The 20,030-nt window shown below is 42.5% G+C and overlaps 2 protein-coding genes across 12 annotated transcripts in view; one reads left to right on the top strand and one right to left on the bottom strand.

Annotated features, from left to right (window-relative positions):
* DCBLD2 (discoidin, CUB and LCCL domain containing 2) overlaps positions 1-4,043 on the top strand; it is a 688,558-nt gene extending 684,515 nt beyond the window's left edge. For all 6 annotated transcript variants that reach the window (XM_057306591.1, XM_057306590.1, XM_044381345.3 and 3 more), the window contains one exon: positions 451-4,043. In XM_057306591.1, coding sequence (XP_057162574.1) covers positions 451-920 — 470 coding nt within the window. In that variant the 3' untranslated portion in view covers positions 921-4,043. The remainder of the gene's footprint in view (positions 1-450) is intronic.
* ST3GAL6 (ST3 beta-galactoside alpha-2,3-sialyltransferase 6) overlaps positions 1,919-20,030 on the bottom strand; it is a 60,491-nt gene continuing 42,379 nt past the window's right edge. For all 6 annotated transcript variants that reach the window (XM_026491891.4, XM_026491872.4, XM_044381359.3 and 3 more), the window contains 5 exons: positions 14,129-14,224; positions 11,032-11,218; positions 10,784-10,921; positions 7,138-7,290; positions 1,919-5,795 (listed from right to left, as the gene is read on the bottom strand). In XM_026491891.4, the coding sequence (XP_026347676.1) occupies positions 5,709-5,795; positions 7,138-7,290; positions 10,784-10,921; positions 11,032-11,218; positions 14,129-14,224 (661 nt within the window). In that variant the 3' untranslated portion in view covers positions 1,919-5,708. The remainder of the gene's footprint in view (positions 5,796-7,137; positions 7,291-10,783; positions 10,922-11,031; positions 11,219-14,128; positions 14,225-20,030) is intronic.

Raw genomic sequence — 20,030 nt, forward strand, 5'->3', positions numbered from 1 at the left:
GGGCATTTTTATCTGTTAACCTGGAGTTTTATTTGAGTGTTAAGAGTAGGAAAGCTGTAGTGAGCCTTACAGGATTCATCCTATTAATTTAGTACATATTTATTTTTAAACATTGCCCTATTTGAAAATATCATTCTAATAATGGAATAGGGTTTTTCCTCCCCCCAGTGGTATACTATTTATAAATCTGAAAAGCATATACAAACATTCTTTGTAAAATTTCATGAATGAGGCTCTGTGGCATATTAACTTCTTATGAGATACAAGATAACATGTTTAATTTTTTTCAGTTGGTTCTGGTGGAGAAATCCATAGGTCCGTATTGATAGGAACAAAAGTGTCATAAAGAAGTGTTTGTTTTTGGTGTCAGGCCACAGCTGCCACCCTAAATTGTCTGATCCCTGTATGAATGAGGTGACTTTTCTGTTGCTTGTTCTGTGTTATCCACAGAGTATGCACAACCACTTGTGGGGGGAATTGTTGGCACCCTTCATCAGAGATCCACCTTTAAACCAGAAGAAGGGAAAGAAGCAAGTTACGCTGACGTAGATCCTTACAACTCCCCGGTGCAAGAAGTTTACCATGCCTATGCTGAACCACTGCCAATTACTGGGCCCGAGTACGCCACCCCAATCGTCATGGATATGTCCGGGCACCCCACAGCTTCAGTTGGTCTGCCCTCGACGTCCACTTTCAAAGCTACAGGGAACCAGCCTCCCCCAGCAGTGGGAGCCTACAACACTCTCCTCTCCAGGACTGACAGCTGCTCCTCCGCCCGTGCCCAGTACGACACCCCAAAAGGTGGGAAGCCAGGTGCAAGTGCCCCAGACGAACTGGTGTACCAGGTGCCTCAGAGCACCCAGGAGGCTTCAGGAGCCGGGAGGGATGGTGAATGTGATGTTTTTAAAGAAATTCTTTGAAGGTGATGCTGCTTGTTATAAAGCATCGTTTTAAAGCACATGGCCTTTTTTATGTGTTAGTGGTAGTGAAATAGAGAATGTGTTACATATCTGTCACAGATGTGGTGGGGGAAACGTGATGACCGAGGTACAGGGAACTACTAATCTTGCCATCTTGCTTTAAAAGTGTTACTGTGGCAGTTACGGCTTGCCTGTTAAATTTCAAACATCCTGTTTGTTACTACTGTAAAACACTATTTTTTACTACAGAAGAAGCTCCCTACTATGCACTTCAAAGAAATTAAAAAATCACTGAGAGTATTTATTACCAATGCTGCAGGTACATTGATGGACTCGAGGTGGCTCTGTACGCCTGACTGGCAATAGCGCATGGTACTGTTGTTGAAATGTCTATTGGCTTGAAATGTTGCTCTCTTTGTGAAAGGTGGGTACTATCATGAGTTCGCTCTCTTCTATCCCTGTATTCCTTACGGATTTTTTTTTTTTCAAGAATTAGTGATTTAATCATTGTTTTGATTCCAGTCATACACTTATCTTTCCTTAGGAAGATCTATAGGTGGGAAACTGACTTGTAAACGGCGGGGTCATTGATTTTCCACTTTTTGACACTCTTAAGAGCTTTAACACTTCACGGTACGTGACCTCTTTCCTCCCTGCTTGTTCTGTCTGGGTCCAGCCCCATTCTTGTGTTTATAAACTGTTTTGAATTTTTTTTAGTGAGTGATGCTTGCTTCATCAGCCTCATGAATCCTCTGATTTTAAAAAGCTCTAACAGATTCTTTCCCTGCCCCCGACTTTATTTGCAACGGGATTGGTCTTCTCGAGTTGTGAGTACTTGGGAGGGCATCTGAGTGAACATTATAAACAGGACCCCTTCTGTTTACCACAGTGAAAGGCAGAATCATTCCTCAGAATGATTTATTTATCCTCAGATAAATTACCTTAAAAAGGGGGGGAGGTTGCCCTCTTTAATGTATAGAGATATTTCTCTGAAGTTATTTTTGGTCAAAAAGTATATTTAATTATCCACAGTAAAATAGTGAAAGAAATACAAAACCAACGTGAATTCCTCTGCTCTGCGCAAGCGTGCCTGCTCTGTGGCGTGGGAGTTATGACAGTCCTTTATTGCAGGCCTAGGGAACAGGTGTTCTAGCATCCTAGCAGGTGAATATTGACGTCTCGTTTTGGATACTTCCAGGCAACTTCTTTGTCACCGTTTGCCCAGAACTAGTTTTAGATGGGTGAAATAAAAATCATCTGTAATTGATTAGCCCACAGTGTAAGAATCTTCAAAAATTCTTTGGCAAGATGAGAAGCTGGCCCTGTGATTAAAACATATAATTTCCCATCAGGTTCTAGCCATTTCTTTTGGCCTGTGCCCCCAGACTGTTCCCAGAATTTGCTAGATGTGAGAAAAGACAGTGTTCACTTTGCTTGCTTCCATGGGCGTATCAGTGTTCTAAAGCATTGCTTCAAAACCAGAATTATTTCTACAGCCTCTCTGGCCTCTAGTTTGATGATTTTTGTTGGTATTATCTTCATTTGCTTTTGCTTTTCCAGACAAACTTTAAGGCATAATTTTATTCATTGAAAAAATATATTGTTTCAAAATGTTTGAAACAGAAAGCACAGATGTTGAACTTTTCTTAAGACATGAATGTGTAAAGCACATGTATTAATGCAGTCACCCCCTTTCGGGTGGGAAGAGTAAACCAATTTATTTTTTTATTCATCCTCAGTACACAGTGAACATACTTCTCCAATCACATGCCTGTTTTAGAAGCTTTAAGAGAAATGATCTCATTTTCCCAAAGATGCTTGTTTTTAATTTTGTGCACCTAATTTCCCATGGAACTTTTTTTTTTGAGGTGCAAAGTTTCTTCTTAAATGATGCATGTTTTTGCCACTGTGCGGTCCTTGAACTACCAATGATTTTTACAAAATATTTTTATTGCTTTTGTATATTTTACTTTCCAAATGAGAGCTGAGCCTGATACAAAGGGTTATTCTGATTTTGTACTTTTAGTTCGTTTTCATAGTAGAGTTTTGTTTGGGGTTTTATCTGTCTGATGCAGCTGTGGAGACAATCAACTGAAAATGTGAATTTTTTTTTTTACAAAATTCCCTTGAATTTTTATTCTTTGCTTGAAACATGTTAAAGACTTAAGTCACTCTGGTTTATTGATTTTTTTTTTCCTGTTAACACAATTATAAAAATCAAATCAGACAGTGGTACAGCAAGTGTGGCCCTTACAGGTTTTCATAAAGTCATGCCGACTTCACTGTTACATGATCTTAGGAACCAGCACAGTTAAAGATATTGTGAATGCTGATTTATATTTTATTAAAAGCTGTAACATTACATAGATCCTATTGTATGTGCAGGGTCTAGTCCAGTTATTTAAATTCATGTTTCACTATTTGCACTTTGCATTGAACAATGGGTTTATCCGCTGATGAAATGGTTTGTGTAGAGAATTTATATAGCAATTGAAACTATAGTGTCATGTATACTCTTGCCCTCCCCTGCCCCAGCAGAAAATGCATTCATCTAAAATTCTATGGAAGGTGAGAAAGCTTGAACTTCTTTGCCTTGGCCCCACATTGGCACCTGGAGAGCAAAAGGGCTACAGGAACACCAGGTCGGAGGACAGAACTAACAGGTTGTGGGACAAAAACTTTTCAAACCCTTTTAAGCGAAATCAGTTAAGCTCTACCTTTAAAAAAACAAAACAAAACTGCCTTTTAGCTCTGCTTTCTGTTATGAACTTGAAGTCCCTAAACTGCAAAATCTAGTAAGAGTTGGATGGTTATTAGAATACTTTTTAGTTCAACTGTGGCACCAATTCTTATTTACTCCAATTTGTGACTAGTTTTTTTGTTGTGGTTTTTTTTTTTTTTTTTTTTTTTGGCACTGGGAAAGGTGGAAACAAAACATATATTGAAATACATATTAGAAATAAAAATGGCTTGAGGGTCAGTGATATTCTCCCAGAATGTACTTTTCTTACCTCGGCATGTACTGTAGTCACTCAGTATTTGTATATGTTGCTAGAATTTAGAATGTATAAATAGTGAGATTTTAATGTGTTCGTGTGTTTTTAATAAATTGTATATATGTGTCTTGCTGAGAATTTCTTTTGGCTTATATAAAGCCACGTTGAAGTTTGCAGCCTTTTCTCATACTACACAAAATGCCCGCTTCCTCAATTTTAGCATCAGTCTGAAATTGTACTGCCATTATTCTAGACCTTACAGTAACATTTGAAAATGCTACCGGTGGTTTTTTTTTACTTCTTTTACTACAGCCAGGACCATCCGTTTTTGAAGCCTAAATTAGTTCACAAACTGAACTTCAGCAGCCAGGCTGCAAACTCCGGCTGTGTGGTATGAGGGAAAGGTCACGCAAACACCCGTCTTCTGCACCCCAGTTCTTAGAGGAATCCAGTGAAACCATGGTATTGCGCAAGTCTGCCGGTGCTCACAGAGTCTGTATTTAATACTGTCTAGATCTGCTTAAATCAACCAGGAGTTTTCTCCCCCCTTATACTGCATTTGACATACTCTGTTTAGAGAGGCAGGTGGGTTTCTGGTAACACCAGCAGCGTCTCCTAGTGATGATTATCGTTCAAAGGATAACAATCCATTTGACTCTTACCTCTTCTGCAGACTTTTAATTCCATCCCTCTTGTAATTCTCTTCTCTTCCTTTTTCCCTCCCCGTAGCCATTGGCTGTATCAAACGAGAAGGGAGACTAGCTCACATTTGTTCGAAGGTTTTGACTTGTTTGCATCCAGTAGGGCTCTTCCCTGATGCACCCCAGGTAGCCAGGTAAGCCTTCTCTTTGAAGATGAGATTTTTTCATCAAAGTTCCATTTAAATCCAAAAACGGCTTGAGGAGTCTCAAGGATTCATCTTCATTTTTCCTAAGTTAATTCAACTTCCAAATTTTAATATATAATTTATAAATTATATATTAATAATTATAAATTATAAAATATATAATTCAACTTCCAAATTTTAGATATTAAGCTAGGCAAAAAAAATTAAGAATTCTCTCCTTGAGCTTGCCTAGCTCTGCTTCTTTGTATTAGCTTTAAAATAATACAGTCACCAGAGTTTAGAAATTGCATTCCTGTGTTATCCAGAATTTCATGTTTAGCCTATGTCCCTCACCTTAAAAACACCACCTTCCTTCTATCAGATTACTCATTATAATCATGGTTTACTTAATTGCAGGACAAAAACCTAATGAAATCAGTATAATCTTAGATTTCCATAACCGTATCTACTGCTGTGTTCAGGGCTGCTTTAAGATTCAAATCCGTTTCCTCAAGTACAACAAAAAGGAACTAAACAGTCATCTAGCTACATGCCTAAAGTGGTTCCGGTTTGCCGTATCAAGGCACAACCACATGGCCATTCACCCCCCCCCCCATTTACAGTAGCCAAATGTTGTGTTCAAAATTTGTGGTAAACTAAAGCCCCTTATTAGGAAGTCTCATCCCCTCAAAAGTCTATAAAAAGATGTTTAAAAACACTTTGTTAAACTAGCTTGTTTTTAAAACAATGCAATCAAAATTTTTCCCTGATATCTTAACTAAGCATAACTTGGTTTTTATAAATTAAATATATTCACAGAAATTAAGCTGGTGGTTGTAAATCACCAGGCAGCAACAGACTTAATATACACAATTTTTTGACAAGTGCATCCAACATATGTAAAAATAAACTAAAAATTGCCATATAAAAATAAAACTGTTAGCTTCATCTTCTGAGTCTGTACAGTCAATCTTCAGTCAAGTTGATTACAAAGTTTTTTTCTATAATGTCCTTCAAAAAGAGCTGCTCCGCTGTCACATTGTGATATGCATTCTAGAGAAGAAAAGGAAAATAAAATCACTATCCCAGTCTCAAAATCTTAACAGCAACAGTGGGATACACTGTATCTAAAAAGCTTCTGAAAAGTCGTAAGTGCACAGGTAGACTTAACTTTTGTTACTTTTTTTTTTTTGCTCATTCTTTTGCCAGAGTGTTCCCTAAAGCCGGCTGTTTCCACTTAAACCCTCACATAAGAGCACCCCTTTGTATCATTCCCCTGTCTCCTAAATCAGGAGATAAAACTAGAGACCACAATTTTAAGTCAAAATGGGTTAATCACTTTAATAAAAGCAGCACCTGAAACTCAGAAGTCAACCTAAAGAAACTATTGTAAGGCATGGCTAAGATATTTTTAAAATATAATTCTATTGATGGATATCCTAATTTTTCTCAGGAAATCGTTTCAGTGTTCTGTTGTTTAGATAACTAGAAATCCCACAAGTGCTAAAAGATTAGGGCTGAGGAGAAATGATCCTGAAGTCTGTCCCAGGCACCTAACACTTGAACTACTCAAGTGTTTGTCTCACAAAGGGTGGGAGATGAGGTAATATAGTACGAAGGTCTAACCTGAATCATACCCCTTCTTCGGATTATGTAGTGGGCGGGGATGATGATCTGAGGGGACGGATTACATAGGATACATCCATATGCTTTACAGCAAACCATTCATATTTCCATATTAAAAATGTCCAGTAACATTTTACTATCACTTGTGATATGCCCCTAACCTCAGACAACTCCTTCCCATTCAGTTAAAAAGGCTTCAAAACCCTATCTACTGCCATTGATCTCTAATTCAAGAGAAGCACGATCTATAATTTGCAGCCTTTTGAGGAATATTCCCTCATGGAGTTAAAGATGTTACAGACCTCCTCATCTATGTAACTAAAAAAAATACATTGAAAAGCACAGCAAAAAAGCTACATCATCTTCCCAACTCCAGATTTACCTTCATCTTTACCGTGTTTCAGTGCTCAATCCTCTTACGGGGATGCCTGTCCCTGTTCCATGGCGATGCTTTTAAGTGAATCTGACATATTATCAAGAGCAAGTTGCCTATACGCATATTTAAATAGTGCAAACATGATCTAAGATAAGGCTTGGTATCTAGGGGTCTGATGCTACTTGATAATAACTATGTCCTATTTGTAAGGGTCTGAGGCCCACAAACTGGAACTGCCTGGATTTGAGTCCCAGTTTCAGCTTTTGGTAGTTCTTAGTAGGGTTAAGCAGCTCTCAAATACTCAAAACCTGTTCCCTCAGTAAAAATGATAGAAAATAGAGGCTTTCCAACTAAAGATCAAAGATTATACCCAAGTGTGTATGTATGTCTTACCTTACTCATCAAAGACATGGTGGCATTCCCGTAATAGTGCAAAGGACTCTTGAGGTCAGAAAAGTTGTATTTAAAACCAGCAAGGTGAACTTCATGACATATGTGAAAGGCCAAAGTGATGGCAATAATTCCTGTCGTTGGATGTTTGGGTTTCTGGGGAGGGAAATGAAAGTTTTTAAAAACTCAAACAAGGTAACTTGTTTCCAAAGCATAGTTGGGTGACCTCATCTTATAAAACTGGGACTTCTGAACACGTAATCAGGTGAGAAATACCTAAGTTAAACCCTCATGGTGTCTAAGGCCCAAGTCCCAAGCCCTGGTTAATTTCCTAACTCTGAGAAGCATATAAATGTGACTGATATCTTAGAAAATCTTTCAACTAAAACTTAACTGCAGTATTAGCCCAGAGGACAACTATCAAAGAAACACTGAGGTGCAGGGGAAAGGACACTGCTGCCTCATTTTATAAGCTTCCTCTGCACACAGCTGAGCCTCTGAATTTTGAACCCGGACACGAAACATAAGGACCGGTTAATTCACTAAGGGGTGGGATCATGTTGTAAAAGGCTTCACATAAGCCTTAAAATAGATCTCTTTTACAATCCTAATCATTTTAACTAGCTCTAGGGAAAGACTCATCAGTTAACTTCAAAGGCAAACACTAAGATTCTGACTTGTATAGTAAATAAAAATTCCAGATGTATACAGAGTAATGTCACAGCCTCCACTGGATCGTTATCAATTTAAAAACCAAAAAGGAAAGAAGCCAAGCACCCTCACATGTACATATCTCCTGAAAATGCAGTCACGTGTTTGACGGGGGGGCTTCATTCAGTTTAATTCTCACCAGGATGGCCCTCAAAGGCAAAAACAAAACACATCTTAAACTTCCTAACAGCCATCTAAGGGGAGTTCCTTTCCATTAAGGTATGACTTACAGATTCCATGGAAATAACAAACATGATTCTGAGGAGGAGGGAAAAAATCCAAGAAGCACAACAGTATCAAATACACTGCAGGAGGCAAGCTAATCTGAAAACTGCCTGTTGCGTAAGCTTTTCTTTACCCCATGCCCCACCGTGAACACCATAAGCCTTTGTCATCTGCTAGAAAGGGGAATTAGTGGTTGCGTTAAAACTAATGAATCATCGAACCTTGCATCAGAAACCAGGGATGTACTGAATGGTGACTAACATAATGTAATAAAAAAACATTAAAAAAACAACTGGGAGTCATTCAACCTCATTGATCCCATCACTTTTTCCCTCTTCTGTCCCTCCCTTCATGTCCTCCACTTCCTTTCCTCATACCTTAGAGGACTTCATCCATCATTGTAATCATTCCCTTATGTAGACCTTCGTTTTCTGCACCTCTCACCCACAGAAACAGATCACCTGACAGAAGCTTCACCCTGGCTCCACGCACACCCGAGCAGCAGAACAAGCTGAGAGAAAACACACGTGCCCGGGTACACATGACATTTATGGCCAAAGTCTCAAGCGGCTTTTCGGTATTCGCCTAGTAAATTTCCATTCCTACTCTCCAAGATGACAGTTTTATACCTTTCTATCCAACAGTCTCAGCCTCCTTCCTACTTCAAACTGCCCATTTAAGCCTTGTTTCACTAACAGAAACTGAGAAGAGCTATACCAGCTTCCCAACTCCCAAACTACCCTCATCTTGACCTGCACTTTCCGCACCCACTCTTACATGGATGCGATGTCCCTGTCCCTATCTATGGCCAACCTCTCCCCTCATGCACTCTTTCCTCCCATCTCCTCTCTCTCCAAATCTGCTGCCACAATGACCCACTGGCTCTCATCATTTTCTTCTGTCGAATCGTTCTCTTCATCATATAAACATGGTATCTGTCTTTAAAACACAACCACAAAAGCAACCTTCCTTGATCCCATGTCTTTCAACCATTTCTCTGCCCCCTTTTCTAACAAAACTCCATTAAAGATTTGCCTCCACTTGCTCATGTCCCATGTTCTCTTTAACCTAATTCAAGCAGGGTTTCTTTTTTTTTTTTTTTCCTTCTTCTCCACATCGGCAATATGACTTCACATTTCCAGAACCAGGCTTTACTCTTTGTGCTCAACCCGTGGACAGCATCCCACATAACAGACCTCTCTGAAATACTGCTGTGCCCTCAATTTGGCGAATTGAGGGATGGCATGTTCTAATGGAATTTTAGTCTAGTTACACCTAGTCTTCGCACCATCTTTAAGATCAGGGTCTTCCTGTTCTCTTGAAGATACTACCTAAAGCAAAAACCAGGGGTTGTACCTGATCTTACCTCACTTAGGAAATAAGAGTGAAAAAGTCACAAAGCATACATTCAGAAGCTGTCTTCCCCCCTCAAAATTACCAAGAAATTACCAGGAAGTTGACCTTTCCTCTCAAAATTACTAAGAAATAAGGCTTAAGTTTAAAACATTGATGCTTTTTGACTTGGGAATTCTACTTCTAGGAGTCTGTCCTACAGAAATCATACAAGTGGGCTGAAAATCCCTATAATCACATGCATTTCTAAATACTTTAGAGAAGAAAAAAGCTGGATACAAACAGAAAAGTCTATAAATAGGGGAACAGTATGGTATAATTGTAATTATATTGAACAAAAAAGTATGCGTGTTTGTAAATGCATAGAAAATAGCCCAGAAGGATATAAAAGGCAAAAAAAAAAAAAAAAAAAAAAAAAGCTTGAGGGATAATGAGAGTTACAGAGGGAAGAGGATGATTTCCTTTATTTTTATATGTATCATATAAATATTAATATATAATATATAACAGAATATAAAGATAATATAAATCATACTTGATATATATATTCCTTTGTAAGTTGTTTCATCATAAGCATTAGAATCTAATGCTAAAGTTCAGAATTTTTTTATCATACTAAAAGAAAGATACATGATGTGTGTTTCTTTGGATTTTCCCCGATTACAAATAAAAAATTAAAAAAATAAAAAATAAAGGGGGGGTTGAAACGTCATTCCAGTGGAGATATTATGTCACACAGTTTCTCAGGCTTCAAGGAAAAACCTATCCGTGCCACTGTATGGGTCCAGAGGGTACTGTCTTCTAGGGAATGTAAACAAAAGGGCTACAACAGTCAAAGTCGGTGAGACTCCTTTTAATTAAAGAATTTGGAGTTTCAACAACATCTCAGAATTCAGTGCCAGTGTCTCCTCTATGACCACCTTTCCTCTGGCTTTCCTGTGACATTTTTATCAGAGTACCTGAGACCGTTCTCTTTAGCCTGAGTAGCCAGGCGCTTGCGCGGAAGCCCGTCCCGCTGCTCTGAGCAGAGTCCGCCCAGCAGCTCCCCCACCCCCGCCAGCCTCTCCCCATCGCAGAACACTGAAGATGAGGTTATGAGAAGAGTCGCGGGGCCATGCAGGAGGAGACCCCCGAAGGGCTCTGCAAGGGCAGGAAAAAGTAAAAAACACTCCACTTAAGGTTCTTTCCTTGCAATCGGAAAAACCTAATACCCACAGAGAGCTAACTTCACTACCTCGGGTGTGGCCTTCAGAAGGCGCCTCTCGCGTCGTGGTCCTCCTCCTTTCTGAGAACGCTGGGGTCTCTCCACCCGACCCCAGCCAGGTTTTTAGTTTGGAACTGTGCAAAGAAAAATACGTACCTGATTTTTGGGAAACACTTTCGGGAAGTGAAGCAGTTCGTAAGCTGCCATTCGGATAATGAAAGGGTCTAATATTCTGATTTGATAAGGTTTGTAGATCAAGTGTAAGGCTGGTTTCTTCCAAAAACCGTTAGTGTTCTGAAATAAAATAAGAACACAGAAAATAGAACATTGTGGTTGTCTTTTTTTTTTTAATAGAAAAAGAAAACTGAAGGTAATCGGAAGACAGATGGATGTTGCCAACTTACTATTTTGCCACCCGTCAACAATTCCCACAGCCACTTTAAATCAAGCGGCTTAAAAGCAGTGAGAACCGCCGTAGTATTAGGATCATTGTGATTGGGATCTGAAAAAACAGATTCTGGATAAAAAAGTCGGAAGGTTGTCCTTCTCCCAACTTCCTCTTCATGTCCTAAAACAGGACCGTTATTCATTCTGTGGGTAGTAAAACACACAAATATGTAGACCGAGTGCAGTATGAGCCAATTCCATCACAGTCTCCGAGCTTTCAGAGCAGGACAAACAGCAGCAGCCGCGGGTCCAGTGCTTAAAGCTACAAGGCAACGGACTGCTTTGTTTCTTTTTTAATGTGTAACAGCCAAGGAAATAATTCCCTTTCATGAAACGGCTGCTTGATCAAAGGTAGAAATGTTCATCTGGATTTGAACATTAATTGTGGGGCACTGATAATTCAGTCCTACCTCCAGGAAAACCAAAGACTAAATAAAACAAAATGGGAACATAGAGCCACAGAATATTAGAGTTAAAAGGGACCTTGGAGGACATCCAGACAAAACCCCTTGGATAAGGGGGCCCTGCAGGCCAGAGAAAGTTACTTGCCCAAGGTTACACAGTCATGTAGCACATGGACCGACAGACAAGAATCACTGTGAAGGTGATCAGAAGACCCACCAAAACTGCTGAGCTCTGCAATAAAGTGATAATACAGAATTACCGTATTATACCCACGCACAACCAAACGAATGTTAGTGCTGGAGTGAACTGAAGAACCGCAAAGGATCTGCTGTTGCGTCTGTGTATGCGCAGAGCCAACGCCAGACACGCACTATTTATGCACACGCTCTGAGGCATGCCAGTGAAAGGAATGCTTTGCTTCCAAAACAGTGTCCCCTGGGAGGATAACTACTGTTTCACCCTTTGCCACTGACTCCGTGTAACGTAAGACAGTCTTAACACTTGAAATGACTTGCAGAAACACTGTACCCGTGGCATTCTCCCACGAGGGTTTGCTGTGGTTCTGGATGATCAAATGTTTAGACAATCATAGGTCAGGAAATTCATGTTTCAAAATTGTCAGTGGATAAATTTTCATAGCTTCCTCAAAATGTATAATGAACAAAAACTAAGGTGACCTCACTATGCAGAAGCTCTTGGCAGCCTGTAACCCGGCAAAACCCCCAAGCACTGCCAGGTCATCCTAACGCACTGCTGCTCTCTTCAAAAGACTATTCATAGCCATTCCCAACACACACAACACAAGATGACCTTACTTCAACCTTTCGATGAGAAAATAGAGCTAGAAATGTCCTCATTTTCTTGCCACTCCATCTGTGGGACTCTTGGTAGCCCTAACTACGATCCCAGTTTTCCTCTCCATTGCAGAGGACCAACCACACTTGCATTCTGGAGCCCCCATCCCATCTCTCCACCACACCATTTCCATCAGTTTACCAACATGCTCTACAATCTCCTATCTTTATAAAAGGAACAAAACAAAACAAAAAAGCCTCCTTTGGTTCCATAACTATCTCCAGCTACCATCTCATTTCTCAACTCCGCAGCAAAACTTCTCAAGAGAATTGCCTACACTGGTTTCTCACTTTCTCACCTGTCATTCTCTCCTCAAGCCACCCTGCTTGGGCCACTCGCCGTATCATGTCTCCAAGTCTGCTTTTGTCAAGAGTATGGTGAACTTCAGGTTGTCAGTCCAATGGTGAACTCTCTGTCCTTATCTTGCATGACCTCTCACCACCAGCTGGTTATGGCTGAGCCCTTCTCTTCTAAAATACTTCCTACCTCACTGGTGGATCCTCTTCCATTTCTTTTACTTCTATTTTTCCTTTTTGCTCAACCTCCAAGTACAGAGTATCCCAAGACTCCATCTTGAGACCTCTTCTCTGTTTCGCCCTGGGACATCTTGCCCAGACCATGGTTTAAATATAGCTTACAGGCTGTTTACCACCGAGCCTTTAATCTGTTCAACCAGATGCCCATTTGACTTACCATTGCAAATCTAATGACCATCTCAAACCTGACACAGAAATCTTGATTTTCCTCTAAAAACCTTCCTACCCTAGTCTTCCCCCAACTCAATAAACGGTACCTCTATCCAGTCAATCTCTTAAGCTGAAAACCTAGAAAGAGGTATGTGGTTCCTTTAGCCCCATCTCTCCTCACACCTAACACATCAACAAATCCTGAAAACTCTACCTCTAAAACAGGTCTCAGTCTACCCCTTACATCCTCCTCTGTCACAACAATCCTGTTCCAGGCCACCATCTGCCTGAATGTAGCCACCTAACTGCCTTCTTCATTTCTACCCTTGTCCCTCATACCCCACTGTCCATGCCACAGCCAAGGTATTTTAAAAACATAACCAGATCAAATTGCTCTCTTGCTGAAAAATCTTCAAAAGTTTCCTGTTGTACTTAAAATGAAATCCAAGTTCTAATCTCAGTTTACGCAGTCCTATTACAACCTGTTCCTTGCCTTCCTCTTCGGCTTCTGATTGTACCACTCTCCCTGAGCCCGCTGCCCTCCTCCCTCACTGGTTTTCTTGCTGCTCTTCCCAAACCTAGGATCACATGCTCCCCAGGATCTGCACTAAACATTCTTTCTGTCTGGATAGCTCTTCCGTAGTCTTCATATGGCTGATACTTTAATGGTCACTTAGGTCCGTCTTAGAGGTCTTCTCCTCAAAGTGGTCATCCGTTCTACAGTAGCTATTCAATCACTGTCTGTCACGTATGTTTTAACTGTTTGCATGGCAATCAAAAATGTTTATTATTATATTTCCTTATTTATTGTTTTCTTCCCTTCATTACAATGTAAGCTCCACGGGGAGCAAGAACATTGTTCTTACTTATTCCTATACGCCCTGTGGCTGGAACTGTGCCTGGCATATTAAGGAGATTTCACAAATATCTGCTAAGTGAATGACCTGAAAATCTAGGCCTACTCTAGTTGACGACGGAGACAGGTTGTGTTAATATACTTAAATATATCTAAGCAACTTGTCTTCCTTTTAAACAAAGTCATACTAAAATAGAAAACCATATTCTTTTGAAACAATTCCAGGTTAGCAAATAGGAAATATATATTTACCTTATTATGACATCATAGGAGTCGATTTTTTCTCCTAATGTCTTATTCTTCAAAACTCCTCCATTACCAACCACCACGCACTTTTTACATGGCACACTGTTAGGCAAACAGACAAGCGAGAGGTTGAGACATCTTTCACATAACTGGGTGATTCCAAGAATTCGTTCATACTTTCCAGAACCCAATGCCAAAGTTCACTTGTTGCACAAGTAGAAAAAGAACCAATTGTGACTTACAGGTCTAGGGATGTATTAGAAAGATACAGCATTCCACAGGAAGTATATAATCCTGAGCAACGAACAGTTGCCTGTGAGGCCATACACATTCCCTCCTTTGATTCTCATAACCACCTGCTGAGATAGGTAAGGCCAGTATTTCCTTTACAAATGAAGAAAGGCGTTCAGAGAAGTGTTGGTTAACATTTCAAAGTCATACTCCCAAGAGGCAGAATCAGGATTCATATCCAGACCCTTGAACAACAAAAACACCACTTGGCCTACGATTCTGCATGTTAATATTGATTCAAGTGTGTTTACATGACAGAGCTGTACATTTTTTCACCAGCGTCTTCCACTCCCTGAGAATCCTGAGATTCTAGCTCTGGGTCACTGCTTCATCTTACGTGTGTAGAGACAGTTTGAAATCTGGTGGGGAAGGTGTATCTTCCCTGGACCTGCCCAGGAGCACTTCAATTCCCCCAAACACGTCCTGCTTCTTGGAGCTTAACCAATATAAACAGAAGTTCACGCTGTGTTCCTAGCAGAGAGCTTTCAAGCAGATGACGAAGCGGGACTTCCTGCTGCTGGCTGGGGTCAGCCTAGGACCGCGGACTGGGTACCGTCAGCTCTCAGCAAACCTGACCTGGCCCATCTATCTGCAGGCTCTCACCGCCTCCCGGCCGGGCCTTGAGAAACAACAACACAGATCACATCCTTCTCCTTTAGGACACAAGACTACAGAGGGGAAGCCTGTTGAGACTGTCCTTCCAAGGCCTTCATGACATGAAAGTATAAAGAAAAAAATTGTTTCTCTAAAAACCAAGAAATAAAGCAGACCAGATGAACGCTAGACCTTAAGGCTCTTAGGAAAGTCATGAGCAGCAACACGGCACAAACACTGCAGCACATGTAAACTTAGAGGGGCGCCTGCTCGGCCCAACTGCGGGAGCATGTGGCTCTGACGTCGGGCCATGAGTTCAAGCCCCACACTGGGTGTACAGACTACTTAAATAAATACGCTTCAATAAACAATTGTAGAGAATACGGGACTACAGGAATAATTAAAAAGAGCCAAGCACTGGCCCTGTCGGGTTAAGAAGAGACAATGTACACATTGTATGTATGGAAGCATAAGTTGACCTTTTCTCATTAGAATTTGTGTAGCTCACCTGTTTGGTTAGGTTTTTTTCATACTGGAAAATGCTTTTCCACATATTTTAACTTGGGGCTTTTAGCTCCCCACTTAACAAGTCCTGTCTAAATCAGTGTCTACTCTGTTACAAAGACGAGAAGATCCAGAGTGTCACCGGTGTCAGAGACTGGGTTGGGGCGACATTGTCCAGGCACTCCTTGATGTACCCCCCAAAACTCCCATCATGGACAGATCACAATATGCTCTAGAACTCCAGGAAGGCAACTTTCTCCGTGGTACTCTGCTCTGCGACCGGGTGGCACAGAGAAGACGGGAACACTGGCAAACACTCGGAGCCCTTTCCTCTCTGGGTATGTTGTCATCATCCTCACCAGCCCCACCTCACGCACACCCTCTAACAAGGGCAATTCTCACCCGCCCAGCTTGTTTGACTCTTCCTTCCAGAACCGTGGGGTCAGTTTAATGCACACCAGAGGCTGGACATGCCGAAGCTGGCTCCACCTCCCCACTGAGGAAGGCTGTGCGCACTGGGGAGGGAGTGGCTACGCATGGAGGACACCAAGAACAGCTGTGTTCCTACGGAAGATGCGTGGGGCTGCAGGAGGAATCACCGTCCTTATGGCACCCAGACTAACCCTCTCCCCTATGGCTAGAGGCCACCGCCGTGTCCCCAGGTGCCCCAGGGGCTACAGCATCATCCTGGCCTGGGATATCCAGCCTGACAGCAGGCTGCCTGACTCCAACATCATCAGACACACCAGGCTAGGTAGGAACTCACGCCACCGTGTCTCCAGAGTTTCTAACCCGGAGCCTCCACAAAGGACCCGACCCACAAGGCTCATCTCTGAAGTTGACCCAGAAAGAGGCCGTCCCGCTCACTCCCAGATGCAGCCAGTCCCATGATCACTGCTCAGCAATAAACCCAAAGGTGGAACCTTCGTGCTCGCAGAAGCTTTCCCTCAGTGTTATTTTTATCAGACTGGATTACAGCTGGTCGTCCAGCCCCAGATCACATGTGGCCACAAGAGTATTGTGATAAGAGAAGCAATCATCTCTCATACATGTCACAGGAATATGTCACATTCCTGGTCCCCACTCAGGCTCGAGGGCCTGGACCACCTCTTACAGATCCTACCAAGCCTTCCGGGCAAGGGGAAAGGGAGGGGGGGTTTAGAGGCAGATCTTTACCGCAAGAGCCCCAAGGCTTAGCGAGGAACGAGGTTGTTCCTCGTACGTACGCAGCTCTACGGCCTCTGCCTGTTTGTCATCCCAGGAGAGTCAAGGACTTGGGAAAAATGGAAAGAAATCTTAGAGATACTGCCTCACTCAAGGGAACTACAATTCTGAAGACACTTTACACTCTTAGAAATTTCACTTTCTGTTTTCTTCTCTGTGAGCTTTGTAGGGGCAGCTGGGAGGAAGGCTCTTTGTCGTAGAAAAAGTTTGCCACTACCTCTGAAATCTTGTCAGTGAAATTTCACTTTCCTCCTGGTCGGGATATTGCAAAGCCCCACACATTTTTCTGAGGATCATACAGATACTAGAAACTCTCAGGGGCATTCCTAGGCCTAGTCTTTGGCAGCAGCATCTGTCCCATGACTCCGGGACACAGGTAATGGTACAGCTCTGCAGTCTGACCCCACATCTCACAACGCTCTCCCCAGGAGGGACCCACGCATTACCAAACGTCTGAGTCATCATCTCCTTGGCTTCCTCCACGGGGTCTGGGCTCCTGGCTTGTCTTGTACCCTGGAGTGTGAAACAGTAACTTCCAGGGTCCTCTGGGTGACTGTATAACTTCACCATGTTTAATTAACACCACTTTTATGCACAAATAGTACAGACAATGTGAGTCCCTAGAGGCCAAGAGGAGTCTTACTTCTATGACTGTACCTTCCCACCTAAAACTTCCTGATTCACAGGCCGTGCACTTCAGAAATCGGTTTGTTACATTAAGGGTGGTGAGTATTTTCTCACGTTGTGTCTGGAAAAGCAGGTACTTGTTCTTCCTTCCCCCAACCCCAGAAACAGAGAGGGAAGTGCACATGCCCCAAACTGCTCACCCAGAAAACAAAATCATTACAGACTGCCTGAACCTGCTAATGGAAAATCTGGAAAAGTGCTGAAACAGTCATAGTGAGAGATTACACTTCCCCACGTGAAAGGCAGGCTTCTCATCAAGCCAGGCAAACCCAGAAGACGGACTGCCTCGTGCAGAGGTAAACATCAACACCGTCCATACAGAGAAAGTGAACATGAATCACCCATTTTAAATGACCTGCGGCCTGTCTTCTGAATGCTTTCTGACGTTCATTTTTCCCTTCAGCACTATCACACACATTAAAATATATCACTTGGTCTTCAGTGTAACCATCTATGCAGATCCCACGGGCCACTTTCCCAACACCCATTACCCAGGGTGCCTGCTCGCAGAGCCCTGCTTTCATAAGCCTAACAATGGTTGGTCTGGAGGTGGCCCCATGACCCCACCTTGGCAGAAAGTATTAGAGAAGTCTAATAGGTGCTGCAGAAAAGATTTCACCCCCAGCAAGAGCATGGTTTGGAAGTTCTCTTGGCTGAAAACAGCAGGATGCCCGGGCTAGGGATGCAGACACTGAGATCCCTTATAGAGCCTGGGCTCTTTTTCATGGACAACTGCTGAAGTCTGAATCGTTTTCTTCTTTTTAGGTTGTCTAAGGCCATGCTCCCGCCCTGGCTGGTTGCCAGTCCAACCCAGCTCTGCTGATGGAACATAATGGATCCTGCCTGGGTGAGCAACGAGGCAGCTGTCACAAATCTCCGTCCATTTAGCACGCAACGGACTTAGCACGGGGCTTGGACTAGGTACGAGATTTACGGATGGTTACTCTGTAACCGTCGACGCAGGCCTGGAGCATTCTTCACAGAATCTGGCAGGCTCTCAGGTGGGCGGCAGCTGGGGGTGGAGAGCCGGTTCATGCACTGAAGTGGGAGCTGAGAGTCTGTGATTCAAGGTTTCTGCTGCTCTGGCCGGGGGTGAACGTGTTCCCACTAAGGAGGTGCCAGCCCTCCGGGGCCCTGGGTGCAGAGCGGTGCTTACGAGCTACGTGGCCAGCCAGACAGTGCCTCGTTACATGGCACATTTTAGGTATTGCTTTTCTGTGATGCAATCTCCTTCAATATCCTCAGTCGTTGGTGAACTGTGTCGAACACCGCCACCTCATGTGAGCTGTGCTTTGGGGAATAAAGAGAGGAACCCGAGTCCCGAGAAATCCACGGCAGCGGCACGCAACGACGACCAAAGAACTGCAGTTGTCACTCCGAACCATTAGTTCTAGGCATGGCTTCACGGTGCCTTCCGAACAAAGTGCCACAGAGGCTAGAAAGGAACCTAGAGGTCACCTCAAACACCCCACCTCTTTTTAAAAAGCATTTTATTTTTGAAGACACCTGGGTGGCTCAGTCGATTAAGCGTCTGACTCTTGATTTCAGCTCAAGTCACGATCTCGGGGTTTTGAGATTGAGCCCCAAGTTGGGCTCACACGCTGGGCTTGGAAGCTGCTTAATATTCTCTCTCTCCCTCTCCCTCCCCTCTAGTAAAATATAAATAAATAAATAAATAAATAAATAAATAAATAAGCATTTTGTTTTTTCAATTGCAATATAATTCACAAGCCTTAAAATCCACCCTTCAAATAAAATTCAGCAGGCTTTAGCATATTCACAAAGCTGTGCAACAATCACCACTACGTAATTCTGACCCCACAGCCAGTAGCTCTCCCTTCCCCTCCCCCTCCCCTGCAAGCACAGATCTATCTTCTGTTTCTATAGCTCTGTCTCTTCTGGCCATTTCATACAAATGGCATCATGCAATAGTTGCACACGGTAAGGTGTTCTATCAGGTACAACCATATGTGTGGGATTTCATGACTGGCTTCTTTTGTTGAGCGTAGGGTTTTCAAGGTTCATCCACACTGTGGCATGAATCGGTACCCCATTCCTTTTTCTGACTAAATAATATTCCTTTGAGTGGATACACATTTAATTTATGCATTCAGCAGTTGGACATTTGGGTTGTTTCCACGCCAGGGCTATTCTGAATAATGCTCCTACGAACACTCATATAGAAGAAATTCGGTGGTCCCAGGTTTCAGTGTGGGCTTTCTACTTCAAAATAATTCTAGATTCGCAGGAAGTTGCCAAATCAGTACTGAGAACTCCTGTGTACTCTTTACCGCATTCCCCCGCCCCACGCTTGCATTGACTTAACAACTGCGCAATGGTTGCACTGATTTAACGATTAACAGTTAAAGCCACACTTGGCATCATGTGCATATGAAGTTCCTTCCATTTCCCTCTTTTCTAAGGTTCAGAAGCGTGGGAACTTGCTCAAGGTCACAAAGCAGTTAGTGCCTTTTTTCACAAGGGCTGATCCATCTATGTAAATGTCCCATGTCTGTCTACCTCCTTACCCGTCTCCAGCTCCCCTTACCCCGACCCTCTTCCCAAAACCCTGTCTCTCAAGCTCTCCTTTCCTGGCCGGTTTCTGATC

This window comes from Ursus arctos, unplaced genomic scaffold (assembly GCF_023065955.2).
Source record: "Ursus arctos isolate Adak ecotype North America unplaced genomic scaffold, UrsArc2.0 scaffold_4, whole genome shotgun sequence".
NCBI classification, from domain to species: Eukaryota; Metazoa; Chordata; class Mammalia; order Carnivora; family Ursidae; genus Ursus; species Ursus arctos.